Source organism: Ascidia mentula, chromosome 3, assembly GCF_947561715.1.
Source record: "Ascidia mentula chromosome 3, kaAscMent1.1, whole genome shotgun sequence".
NCBI lineage: Eukaryota > Metazoa > Chordata > Ascidiacea > Phlebobranchia > Ascidiidae > Ascidia > Ascidia mentula.
Window position 1 is genome coordinate 14851231 of NC_138568.1, and position 12919 is coordinate 14864149.

Below are 12919 nucleotides of genomic sequence, written 5' to 3' on the forward strand. Positions count from 1 at the left end.
GGATTTCTTCGTCTAACTATTTAGCACGTTTATTCACGTAGAAACAGTTCGTTCAACGAGAAATAGAGTCCGCGAAACGCCGGCGATCAGCAGGCAGTGCAGAAACGCACGGATCTGATTGTTTTCTGGTTAATTTTACTTGAAAGAGATAACAAAGCGCTAATATTTATCACGAAAAACCGCATTGCTGAATAAATGTATTTCAGTCAAAGGTTGTGTAAGAATTTTTTTTGAAAAAGACTTCGACGTAACAAATGCCATGAAAGTAATTGTAGCCGGCTTCTCCAAAACTGGAACAAAAACCATGGCGGCGGCTCTGCGAATACTTGGTTACAACGTGTTCGACTTTCTCGAACACTTTTGGTACGCCGGGAATGAGTGGGTCGCTTGTATGAAGAAGGGAGAAGTGGATGGGTTAAAAAGAGTTTACGAGTCTGTCGATGCGGTCTGTGACGCCCCCGCTCACTACTACTGGGAAGAACTGCTTGAAATGTTTCCCGATTCAAAGGTGACGAAACGCTGTATGTTTCTCTGTAACGGTTGAGGGCGAATGATACGACTCACTGCCCACAAATTATTAAATATTTGGCTGGAGGGTCGACGGGGTATGTGTGTTCTTTGTATAAAGTGTACAAAGAGTGTTAAAACAGCAGTTTGAAAACTGAAAAGCAAGGAACCAAAATTGTATTAAATTCGCATCTTTAAGCGCCGAAAGTTTATACCAACGTTGTGGGGACCACATTGAAAGACACAACTGGACAAACTTGGTTCGCTCTCTGCAGTTTGCCCATACCTGTTGTAAAATAAAAGCTGTTTAATAAAAGTTACGTGAGAGCGGCGATATTAAATGTGGGTAAAACGCAACTGAAACGTTATAATGTTTGTAAATTACACCTTACTCGAAACAGCAAGGGGGCAGTTTCGGCTTACGGCCACTCTTGATCACAGTGACGGCTTTGGTCGTTGCACTTTGTGTTCACTGGCCCGCAAATTTCAGTTTGTTGCTAAGCTTGGTTACCGCACATATCCTTTGCGCATGACTGATCTCCGGTCTACTGCAGGTTGTTTTCATGGTGCGAGACGAAGATTCATGGCTGAAGAGCATTGCAAACCAAATAGATACCGCCAACAGCAACTTTATTCACCGTCTGATTCCCGTTTGTCCGACGGGTTTCGCCCTGCATCATTTCATGAACTGCATAGGTAAGTTATTGCACGTCAGCGCCACCTTTCGGTCAACAACTGCGAACTAGTGTGCGTTTCCTGCATTTTTGAATTTGTTTGCATAACCAAACGATTTTAACTTAACAATGCAAAGAAATTACCTTGAATTGAACTTTTTTTTATGAAGCAACCGCTATTTTCGGAACTGATCCATTGTGGCCGGGGCAGAGTCAGACTTTGTTCGAAAAGAATGCTAGGTGGACGTACCGAAGACATAACGCCAGTGTTCTGCACGTAAGTATCTTGAATGCGGGGAAAAACTGATCGGGATTCGTGATCAGGATAACCTGGGTTCGAATCCCGCTACGGTAAAAAATATCGTTGCCGACAAGGTTTTATTGTTTTTTTTATTTCAACCATATCTATGAGCTGCTGATGGTCTGCATATATCATTGGAAATATCAAACATTTAATTAAAATCATGCGACCTAATCTTGTCAAAAAGGTTTGACGCTCACCAGATGTTTAACTGTTGTCCAGTCCTATAACTTAATACTTAAGATAACAATCATTACATTTTTATAGAGAGCCCCAAAAGACAAATTGCTTATTTACGATGTGAAGAAAGGCTGGGAACCGCTTTGTAAATTTCTTGGCGCCGAGGTGCCCGATGCACCTTTTCCACACAAAAACAAGAGGGGAGGAATGCTTGAAGAGCAAATCAAGGAGCACCCGGCGTTTCAAAGAATTAAGACTGAACTCACGTTGATTTCAGTCGGATTTTCTGCGCTATTCCTGACTGGATGTTACATGGCTTATCCTCACATTGCTGCTTTTATAAAATGTTTGCTCTGACAAATGTGACTTATCTATATTTTTGTCATAAAATAATTACATAGTGTGCTCATCGGGCAAATAGCGTTGATTTTTTTGTTTGTATGTAAGAGGTTCCATTTTTTCTTCTACATCCTAACATCCGTTTTATTAAAGATATTTGTTTATCAATGGGAAAAGATGTATTATGTTTCGATTAAAAAATACTATAAAGAACATGTTGTAGCAATATGAATGGAAGACACTATTTGGCTAAGTAGTTTACTTTTAGATATAGCGGTTTTTGCGAAGCAGTACACATATGAACATCAATTCATTTTGCTCAGCTACAGATTATTCTCTAGCTTTACCTATTATTGGGATCATAAATTTGATGAAATATCATGAAAACTTTTGACGCAAATTGGGATTCCAAACACTCACAGTTCGAAATATTTCCAAGAAGTGTCGGTTCTTGAAAAAGAATTCCTCAAACCGTTGTCGATGTTGGGCGGCCGTACAAATTCTACCTTGGAATAGAAGGAAGCGAATTTTTTTACACCATTCAAGCAAATATGCTGTCGCATTTTTTAGTTATAGGCAAACGCAAACGCACCAATAACGCCAGAAGCGCAATTAACACATACTGATGTACACTGTAATTCCGCAGGCTTAATCCACCTAGCTAAGACACGTTGAACACACTGCGAACAAGGTCTTTAAGTTGGATTTACTGTAGGTCAAAAGACGATATAATTTCAAATGATATGCACTGATTCATGAATCCCTATATAGCGCATGGATTAGCGATCAAATTACAAAGCTATGTTAATTGAGGTAAGCCCTTATCAAGTAAAGTTGTGCCACTTTGTCCCAATTTTTTTTATACGCGCATCGACTTCTCACAGGAAGACCGGAAGTAAAACACCCCTGGTTCGTATTTGATTCTAGTCACGTTTGTGCATGCTCGTGTAGTGAATTTTCGCGCATGGGAAAAAAATAAAAAAAATCGCCTCTCAAATGTTGCGGACAAAGCACTCAAACAACACCGCCGAGGACTTAAGGCAATGAGTTGCTTGTACAACTGCTGTTGTGGCAATTAAAACCAATAAGTACTGTGAAACATTTTTTTTCCGTTTTTTCCGTAAATGTCAGCTTCGTATGTTTTGTATGAGACAAAGATTTTGATCGAAATACAGTGTATCGTGTAGAGGCAGAGGGTTTAATGCAACAATTATATCTTCGTTAGTTGTTATTTCCATTATAAACATACTGGTAAGCATTTGTATGTTTGTAACACTCTTCTGTCATATCCAGCTTTCACATCTTGAGAAAACTCAATTTAGTAACATTACCAAAAAATGAAGGTAATTGTCGCGGGTGTTTCCAAAACTGGAACCAAAACTATGAACGCTGCGCTTAGGGCGCTTGATTACAAAGTATACGATTTCCTTGAACATTTCTGGTATGCTGGAAAGCAATGGCACAAATATATGAAGACGGGGGAGACAGATGGATTAAAAGAGATTTACGAAACCGTGGATGCATTCGTGGACGTACCTGCGAACTGCTATTGGGAGGAACTTCTTGAATTATTTCCCGACGCAAAGGTACAAAAAATATTTACTAAAAGAAGAGCTTTATAATGCGGGTAGGTCACTACAGTTATTGCTTAGCGATAAATTCTAATTGTAAGCAACAACACAAGTGACAAAACAAGTTACACTGAGATGTGGAGCTTGCTGGTCAGTGATTATTTGCTGTGTGGTGACATATTTAAGGGGAATAGCAAACGACACTTCTGTTGAACGAAAACAAATAAATATTATGTTTATGTTGCTACCAGGCATATTGTAATTTAATAGTCTGCTCTTCTGGCATAATACAAACGTAACATTATTGACCGACGTTTTTCCTGTTATTCAACAAGGCTTCTTCAGGGTAATGATACTGGTACAGCACACAACCAACACCAAGAAAACGTATCACCACGAAAAAATGAAACGCTAAAATAAATCACAAAAGCCCGCTGACGTCTTGCTGTGAACTTATGTTGTCATTTGCACAAAAAAATCACCAAGTTTAGCCTAAACACATTTAAGAAAACTTGATGCATGACTTTATTTATTTTCTTTATCATTTGCATGTAGGGATTTTCACCCCATATATACTTTCTAAGCTTGGCGGCTGTTTACCGATTCAGTATCATAGACAAAAAACAACACGAAAAACATTTTTGAATGAAAGTTTGGTTAAATTACTAATTCAAAACAAATTGATGGTAATTTAGATAATACTGACCATACGAGACGAAGAATCATGGTTAGAGAGCATCGAGCACCAAATCAATGTACAGAACAGTAACTTCATTTTCAGATCCATTGCTATCTGTCCAACAGGCTACGCTCTGCACCAATTTTTTAGCTGCTTAGGTAAACTTGTCTTCTAGGAGTTTAAGTCGTATATTTTTGTCAAGTTTTTTGCAGCTATGATATTCGCTGGTTCCGCTCCAATGTGGCCCTGGGAAGGCATGGAGTTCTACAAAAAACGTGCAAGGTGGTCGTACAGAAGACACAACGCATGCGTACTGCAGGTAAATAAAATAAAAACCCTTCGGATCAACCCACAGCGATTTCTGCAATCTAGGAATCAAGAGATAAATCTTTTGAGCTAAACTCGGTTGCTGTGACTGTAATTCGTTTGACATCAAACTTCTATGTAGAGAGCTCCAAAAGATCAGTTGCTTGTCTACAACGTGCAAGAAGGTTGGGATCCTCTGTGTAAATTTCTTGGCGTGGAACATCCGAATATTCCATTTCCACACAAGAACAAAAAAGGAAATGTCATAGAAAAGATGATTAAGATAAATCCGCTCTTTCGAAGAATAAAAATAGAGATGACACTCTGTGGGTTAGGATTTTCTGCTGCATTAGTAGTAGGATGCTACAAGGCATATCCACACGCGGCCAGTTTTGTCAAAAGTTTGATGCAATCTCGTTAAGTTTGAGCATTTGACTTCTCTCACTGACCTGTGATATATTTCTTCCATAACCGTAGTCTGCTGTCGACATCACTGCAGCTGATGGCGTAAATAACCATAACTGTGTGTTTTGTTTTGTATAAACTCATCATTTAACACGTTTTTTGAAGAATCTAACATACTGAATTTTCATTTAAATGTAATACTAATGGTGGTATATACAAGCTTGGTGTCGTTTTTAATAAAATGTCGCTTCTTGCGAAATAATTGCGTTGCTCAAGTTGGTCGGCTGTTGAAATGTTCCAACTTTGCTTAGAAAAACAATGTTAACAGATTTATCAATTATCACCTGTTTTATAGTTCCAATGACATTAAATACACATTTCAAATTCACCTTGTTTAAATAAACCGTTATCAACTTCTTGATAGAACAAACAATGTCTAATTTTGTACATTTTTTAAAACCAAACTTCCATGATACACCATTTCCATAAATATAAGAGATGTAGGTGTGATTTAGAGAAAGAAGTAATATTTTATTAGAAAAAAGTCGATAACTTTTGCATTTAATCGCTTGTATTTCTTTATATTAGACAAAAAAGATTTGGACTCAACTAAACTGTTTTGCAATGCGAATAATGCAAATTTTTGTACCTAGATCGGTTGTTGTAAAAAAGTGCTTGTGCAACTATGCAATAGCATTGTGGTACTGTTATATGTACAACTATAAAGTGCTGCTCTGTACACATCTGTAGAGTTGTGCGACTAAATGTAATTCTGTGGGCGAACTATGTGTAACTGCGTGCTAAAAATTAAGGAAAAGTTTGTCATTTAGATAAAATGTGTGTTAAAGACAGGTTAAGATTTAGTTTTAAATACATTCAACCACACGCATTCCGCGAACTTTCCTTGTCAAAACAAAATCTCTACTAAAATGTTGTAATATATCGTGGAGAAATTGTTGTTGCGGTTATTTTCTTGTATGAAATATTTACATTTTTGCACTAAGAGCTTCAAAAAGAAAATAATTTTTTAAAATAACGACACAAGTGAGTGTAATATTTACTGACAAGTAGCTTCTCATTTTGTAATTTTTAAACGATTGTTACAATATTTGTTTCTAAAGTAGGTCGCCAGCGGCAAAACAAATGACAAAAGCAGGGATGTTGACATAAACCGGCGCGACTTCTTAATTCAGACAAGCCAGCAACCAAACACTCTGGCTAGAATGTAATTCTAGTCACGTTTATGTAAGTCAGTGTGGTTAATTGTTGTTTGACTAATAGGAGGAAAGTAACTGGATAATGGACAGGTTCTAATAACAAAGATGTTTAACTATATGTTTAGCAAATGAAATTTGTTTCAACTAATGTGTTCAGAAACAACTGTCATTGTGACAATCAGTGAATGATTAATGCCAGCTTTTCCGTGTTTTATAACAGATAGAAACTTGATTAGAACAGAAAGCACAGAATGTAATCAAGTTTAAATTTAGACAACTCGTGAAACTTGATTGTTCTAGCCTCAACATGTGCTGCGAAGCAGTAGGTTAAATTTACATTTTTTTAAGTAGGTTAAACTTACATTTTTCCTTCATATACAGCATTCATATATTGAAGTAACCGATAGATAGAAACAAGTAGTCACAATGAAAGTTATAGTCGCGGGTTTTTCGAAGACTGGAACCAAAACTATGAATGCGGCGCTTAGGGCGCTTGATTACAAAGTATACGATTTCCTTGAACACTTCTGGTATGCTGGTGAACAATGGCATACTTGTATGAAGACGGGGGAGGTAAATGGTTTGAAGGAGATTTACGAAACCGTGGATGCAGTCGTGGATGTACCTGCAAACTGCTATTGGGAGGAACTTCTTGAATTATTTCCCGACGCAAAAGTAAATAATGTACTTAACTTTAATATAGACCTTATTGTTTTAAATCACTATATATTATCTGACCAAAACAAGAAAACCATTTGAAAAAGAAAGAAGAAAAATAGAGTTTAGTTGCTCAAATCCTTGTATTTTAGATTATATTGACCATACGAGACGACGAGTTATGGTTAAAGAGCATCGAGCACCAAATCAATGTCCAGAACAGTAACTTCATTTTCAGCTCCATTGCTATGTGTCCAACAGGCTACGCTCTGCATAGGTTTTTAAGTTGCATAGGTGAGATCGTCTTTTCGAATTTGAACATTTTCATTTTATCGAGATTTTATAGGTATGGTATTTGCTGGCTCAGCTCCTATGTGGCCCTGGGAAGGCATGAAATACTACGAAAAACGTGCAAGGTGGTCGTACAGAAGACACAACGCAAATGTGATGCAGGTATAGATAAACACCTTCGTCGAACTCACAGCAGAGTACAATGAAAAATTATTCCTTTGACAAGTTGTATTCACATCATAAGAATTCAAACTTTGGCGAAGGCTCATTCGTATTAGCAATTACAACTAAATTATACTATGCCACTAAAAGTATACTGCAGACTTTTTCAAATAAACATACATCTGTAATTTGTTTAATAACATCGTATTTCAATATAGCGAGCTCCAAAGGATCATTTGCTTGTTTACAACGTGCAAGAAGGTTGGGATCCTCTGTGTAAATTCCTTGGCGTGGAGCACCCGAATATACCATTTCCACACAAGAACAAGCGGGGCAATATCATAGAAGAGATGGTAGATGAACATCCGCTCTTCAGAAGAATAAAAAAGGAGATGGCAGTTGTTGCGTTTGGATTTTCTGCTGCTTTGGTAGTTGGATGTTACAAGGCATATCCGCACGCCGCAAGTTTTGTCAAAAGTTTGTTGCAACCACGTTAATTTTGAGCATTTTACTTTTATGAGTGGACGGTTTTGATATATAGCATATATAATCATAGTCTGTCGAAATCAAATAATCATATTGGTGTATTTTGCCTCCTAGAAACTTATAGCATAACAGTTTGCAGATTGTTCTACCTCAGTGTTATCTGTAATAAATACAAGCTTGGTGTTTCAGACGTTTTGCAGAAATAATTCCTATTATATTTACGGAAACAGAAAGGTTTGTCACATTCAGTCCAGCCACAGGCCGTAGATTCACTGGGTGTTTTCATTTTGACTTTTCAAGTAAAGATTAATGATATTTGGCATTGTGGCCATTACAATGCAGACAAGTGATAATGCAAAATTTCAAAAGTATTTCAAACGCTTGCAATAACCTTTTTACGACAACCATTAAGAACATCGATTGCTGTCATTATTTAAAACCATGAAATGCCTAATTCCTATTTGCAAATAAATTACAAAATATAATATTTTTAATATACGCTTTAAAATTATAACTAAATAGATAAGCATATATTTAGGTTGAAGTAAACATTAAAAACCAATGTGCATTTAACCGTGTAAAATATTCCTTAAAATGCCACCTCAACAAAATTCAAGATTTAGGTACAAGATACATTCATGACAAATGGAAGTGCAAAATTTGTTGCTTCTTCGAAATCCAAACTTTCTACGCAGCATTTTGCGTGCGAAATGTGTTGGGATTATTTTGCTAATAATGTCTACAATTACGTTTCGTAATGTTTATGAAAACTAAATGTGTGGAGCATTATTTTCATTTCTCGAATAATTGTTTTGTTAATTACTTCCTGTTGTGCCTAGCGCCGACACTTTGCACTTGGGGCGTGTGTGTGGCGAACATGTTATTATGGTAGAGATGTATGTGGAAGTAGGAGTCTTTTCGGTAATTGACGTCACGGTCCCGTAATTTTGCTTTGACGTCATTATTATTGTGTCGTTATTGGGATTCTCCGATATAAGGAAGATAGCTACGTAAGATTTCGCACTACTTCTAAAACTACACCTACGTAAACGCTGCTTCGGTGCTCATTAATTCAGTGAGTAATATAAACCTGAAGTATAAACAGCAAATTAGCCGTAGATAGTAACTAGCTGCTGTTGATGTTGGAGTCAGAAATACGACCGTCGTACTGCATTTTCCGGTATGGGTTGCCCGCGGCGCGTGAAACCACAAACTTAGGCATGTTGACGGAACTTATACAAATTCTTAGCCTACAGGCAGGCAATAACTAAAAGACACCCGTTAGCATGTAGTTAGTCAGTCACGAATGCGTGTTCGTGTAACTTAAGTTGTGGTGCAAATTGAACCTATCCAGTTGCTATACATGTTTAATATGAGATCAAAATGCAAGTGATCTGAACAGAAAGTTGCAGAATGCAATCTAAGCAAGGTTAACTGATGTTGTACCTAAATGATCAACCCATCCAACAGGCCTATTTATGATTAGTCTTTACTGCGTGTTGTTACGTAAACACCTTCTATTTTTAGATGTAGTATCTTCATTAAACTGCCGAATAGAATTATAACAATACAATGAAAGTCATAATCGCAGGTTGTTCGAAGACTGGAACCAAAACTATGAATATGGCGCTTACGGCGCTTGATTACAAAGTGTACGATTTCCTTGAACATTTCTGGTATGCTGGAAACCAGTGGCATAAATGTATGAAGACGGGGGAGACAAATGGATTAAAGGAGATATACGACACTGTGGATGCAGTCGTGGACGTACCTGCAAACTGCTATTGGGAGGAACTTCTTGAATTATTTCCCGACGCAAAGGTAGTCTACGAAAAATACGTAAAATAGAGCTTGTTGTACGGCAAGTCACTAGCTGTAGTTTGATGACAAATTCTAATTATAAACAACGCAAACGACGTTTTGAAAACAAACTATCAATTTGGAATTCTTAAACAGAATTGTGTTGACCAAAATGCAAACTTTTGATTGACATTCAGGGTATTTTTTTTTATCAGAATTACTCAGAATATTTCCAGACCAAACATTCGATCAGTGGCATCAATGTCACGAAAAAAGAAATAATAGCCTACGTTTTAGGCGAACATTTGTTGGTTGTTGATTTAGATTATATTGACATTAAGAGACGAAGCCGAGTGGTTAAAGAGCGTCGAGCACCAAGTAAATGTCCAGAACAGTAACTTCATTTTCAGATCCATTGCTATCTGTCCAACAGGCTACGCTTTGCATCAATTTTTGAGCTGCATAGGTAAGACTATCCACTGTGAGCAAGAAGCTGAAATATTTAAATCAACTTTTTAGGTCTGGTTTTCTCCGGTGTAGCTCCTTTGTGGCCCTGGCAGAGCATTCAATACAACATGAAGTTTGCAAGGTGGACTTACAGAAGACACAATGCGTATGTACTTCAGGTGAATAAAATCCCTTCTCGACTTTGAGTTGCTTGCGCTGAAAATTTTCGTTTTCCTGGCAAAAGGCAATATAATACTATAAGTAAAGTGGAGCCAATAATATAATTTAACTCCACTGTTCTTATTGTATGATTATTGTGAAACGGGGCCTGACGGCAAAATCATTTGAGCATTGCTAGGCCATAGTGTTTCTACCTTGTTTGGTGCCCAACGGATGACAGTGATTGTATAGTCACCACAAAGTGAAGTGTTTGCTTAGCCGTTTGGTCGGCAAAGTCGTCTGATAGTCACACCAGCTGCACTGATGAGATCTTATTGGTTGAAACATTGGCCATCTGTGTGCAACCTGCACAATACTAGAATTGTTCCCACCATAGACCCAAATATTAATTCTTAGATAAAAAAAACTTTTTTTGTAAAACCAGTAAACAGTTCTGATACTGATTTTGGTTTAATTGACTTTGACGATAACTTTTAGTACTCCTTAATTTCGAAACACGAATCGTGTTCATGCAGAGAGCTCCAAAGGATCAGTTGCTTATCTACAACGTGCAAGAAGGTTGGGATCCTCTGTGTAAATTCCTTGGCGTGGAACATCCAAAAGTTCCATTTCCACACAAGAACAAGCGTGGGAAAATAGTTGAAGAGGTTATCAGAGAACATCCGGTATTCCAGAGAATTAAAAAAGAGATGGCAGTTATTGCGTTTGGATTTTCTGCTGCTATGGTAGTTGGATGTTACAAGGCATATCCGCACGCCGCCAGTTTTGTTAAAAGTTTGTTGCAACCTCGTTAAGTTTGAGAAATTATTGTTATAACAGGGTGGCTTGGATATATATCCTACATAATCATATTCTGTCGAAATCAATTATATGAAATGATCATGTCAGTGTGTTTTGCTTCCTTTAAACTTATGTAGCATAACAGTTTGTTGAAGGCCAGAAATGACGGATTGAAGTGTTATCTATCATGAATACAAGCTTGGCTTCAAAAATTTTGCAGAAATTAATCATATTATAGTTAAGGAGGCAGAAAAGTTACTATCACATTTAGTCCATGCAGCCGCAGGCCGTAGATTCACTGGGTGTTTTCACTTCGACTTTCAATAGTCAAAAAAAGATAAATAAGATTTGGCATCGTGCCCATTTAAATGCAGAAGAGTGATGATGCAAAACTTTAGAAGTATTACAAACGTGTGTGATTAGTCATCTACGATAACCATTGGAAACATCGATTTCTGTGTTTATTCAAACCATAAAATACTTAATTCCCATTTGCAGAAAATGATAAATAAATAGAATCATTTGAATAAGCGATATATATATATATGTCGTAAAAACTTGAAACAGACAGACGACTTAGGAATATTTATCATTTTCTGCGTTGATCCGTTACTGAGTCTCTGTCAGCCATAGAGATTACACAGGCGATTCATAGAAATCAAACTCTCATTAATTCCCATTTGCAAATAAATCATAAAATACAATATTTTAAATATACACTTTAATCATAACTAAATGGACAGGCATATATTTATTTTGAAGTAAACAATAAAAACTAATGCGCATTTAACCGTGTAAAATATTCCTTAAAACGCAATTTTTCTAAAAATCAAGATTGAGGTACAAGATACAATGTAGTATAATTATTGTTGCTGCTCCGAGCTGCAAATTTCCTACTCGACATTTTGCGCGCGAAAAATGATTTTGCACATAAACAGGTAGTTGCGTTTCGTAAAATTTGTGGGTGCTAATTGTGTGGAGAATTATTTTCATATTACGAACAATAGTTTTATTAATTACTTCCTGTTGTGCTTTGCGCCGACATTTTGCAAGATTTCGCACTACACCTAAAATTGTATCTATATAAACTCTACTTCGGTGCTATTTACATTGATTCATTGAGTATTATTAACCTGAAGTATAAACAACAAAGTAGTCGTGGATAGTAACTAGCTGTTGTTGATATTTAAACCAGAAATACGGCCGCCGTACTGCAATTCCCGGTATGGGTTGCCCGCGGTACGTGAAACAACAAACTTAGGCATGTTGAAATATCTAATTTAAATTCCTAGCCCACAGACAGACAGTAACTAAAAGACACCCGTTAGCATTTAGTTAGTCAGTCACGAATGCGTGTGTTCGTGTAACTGAACGTTGTGGTGCAAATTGAACCAATGCAGTTGCTATACATGTTTAATATGAGGTTAAAATGCAAGTGATCTGAACAGAATTTGCAGAATGCAATCAAACCAAGTTTCAAAAATCAAAAACGTGGAGTTTTCCAACCCGAGGGGTGGTCCCAAAATTCCAAGCAACGTTGGACAATGTCACCCCTAGAGTTGAGGTGGAAAACTCCACCCTTGAGGTTTAACACCTCCAGTGGTGGTTATTTCCACCACTTGCCTGCGTTTACCCACCCACTGCTATATTTTTCTGTTGCACCAGCAAGACAGTAAAATTTTAGGAAAACAAATGTCAGTGATCAGCACATCCAAAGCACAAGCAAGTTTACAACACAAATGTTGTCACCTTTACACAATATTTCCATTTTGAAGGAGGTGTTTGCATTACATGATGACTTCCCAATAGTCCAATAAGGTGTTGTTGTTTTTGTTTAACCTGCAAAATTAAACATGATTTATATGAACTAACAATATTTGGAAACAATCTGCTAAAAATATACCTTTAAAGCCTTACCTCTGACAAAGAAGCATAAC

General features: G+C 37.0%; 4 protein-coding genes across 4 annotated transcripts; all 4 read left to right on the plus strand.

Annotated features, from left to right (window-relative positions):
• Positions 1 to 229: 229 nt before the first annotated feature.
• On the plus strand, positions 230 to 2019 carry LOC145895707 (uncharacterized). The gene is made up of 4 exons (XM_082984494.1): positions 230 to 508; positions 1062 to 1203; positions 1352 to 1458; positions 1750 to 2019. The coding sequence occupies exons 1-4, from the start codon at positions 260 to 262 to the stop codon at positions 2017 to 2019; spliced, it is 768 nt and encodes a 255-aa protein (XP_082840620.1). The 5' UTR covers positions 230 to 259.
• Positions 2020 to 3338: 1319 nt separating this feature from the next.
• Positions 3339 to 4978, plus strand: LOC145895708 (uncharacterized). Its single transcript, XM_082984495.1, has 4 exons — positions 3339 to 3587; positions 4268 to 4409; positions 4464 to 4570; positions 4700 to 4978. The coding sequence occupies exons 1-4, from the start codon at positions 3339 to 3341 to the stop codon at positions 4976 to 4978; spliced, it is 777 nt and encodes a 258-aa protein (XP_082840621.1).
• Positions 4979 to 6605: 1627 nt separating this feature from the next.
• LOC145895709 (uncharacterized) lies at positions 6606 to 7786 on the plus strand. The gene is made up of 4 exons (XM_082984496.1): positions 6606 to 6854; positions 6989 to 7121; positions 7174 to 7289; positions 7508 to 7786. The coding sequence occupies exons 1-4, from the start codon at positions 6606 to 6608 to the stop codon at positions 7784 to 7786; spliced, it is 777 nt and encodes a 258-aa protein (XP_082840622.1).
• Positions 7787 to 9307: 1521 nt separating this feature from the next.
• Positions 9308 to 11151, plus strand: LOC145895191 (uncharacterized). The gene is made up of 4 exons (XM_082983957.1): positions 9308 to 9596; positions 9900 to 10041; positions 10095 to 10201; positions 10718 to 11151. Exons 1-4 carry the CDS (start codon positions 9348 to 9350, stop codon positions 10994 to 10996), a joined length of 777 nt encoding a protein of 258 aa, XP_082840083.1. The 5' UTR covers positions 9308 to 9347; the 3' UTR covers positions 10997 to 11151.
• The last annotated feature ends 1768 nt before the right edge of the window (positions 11152 to 12919 follow it).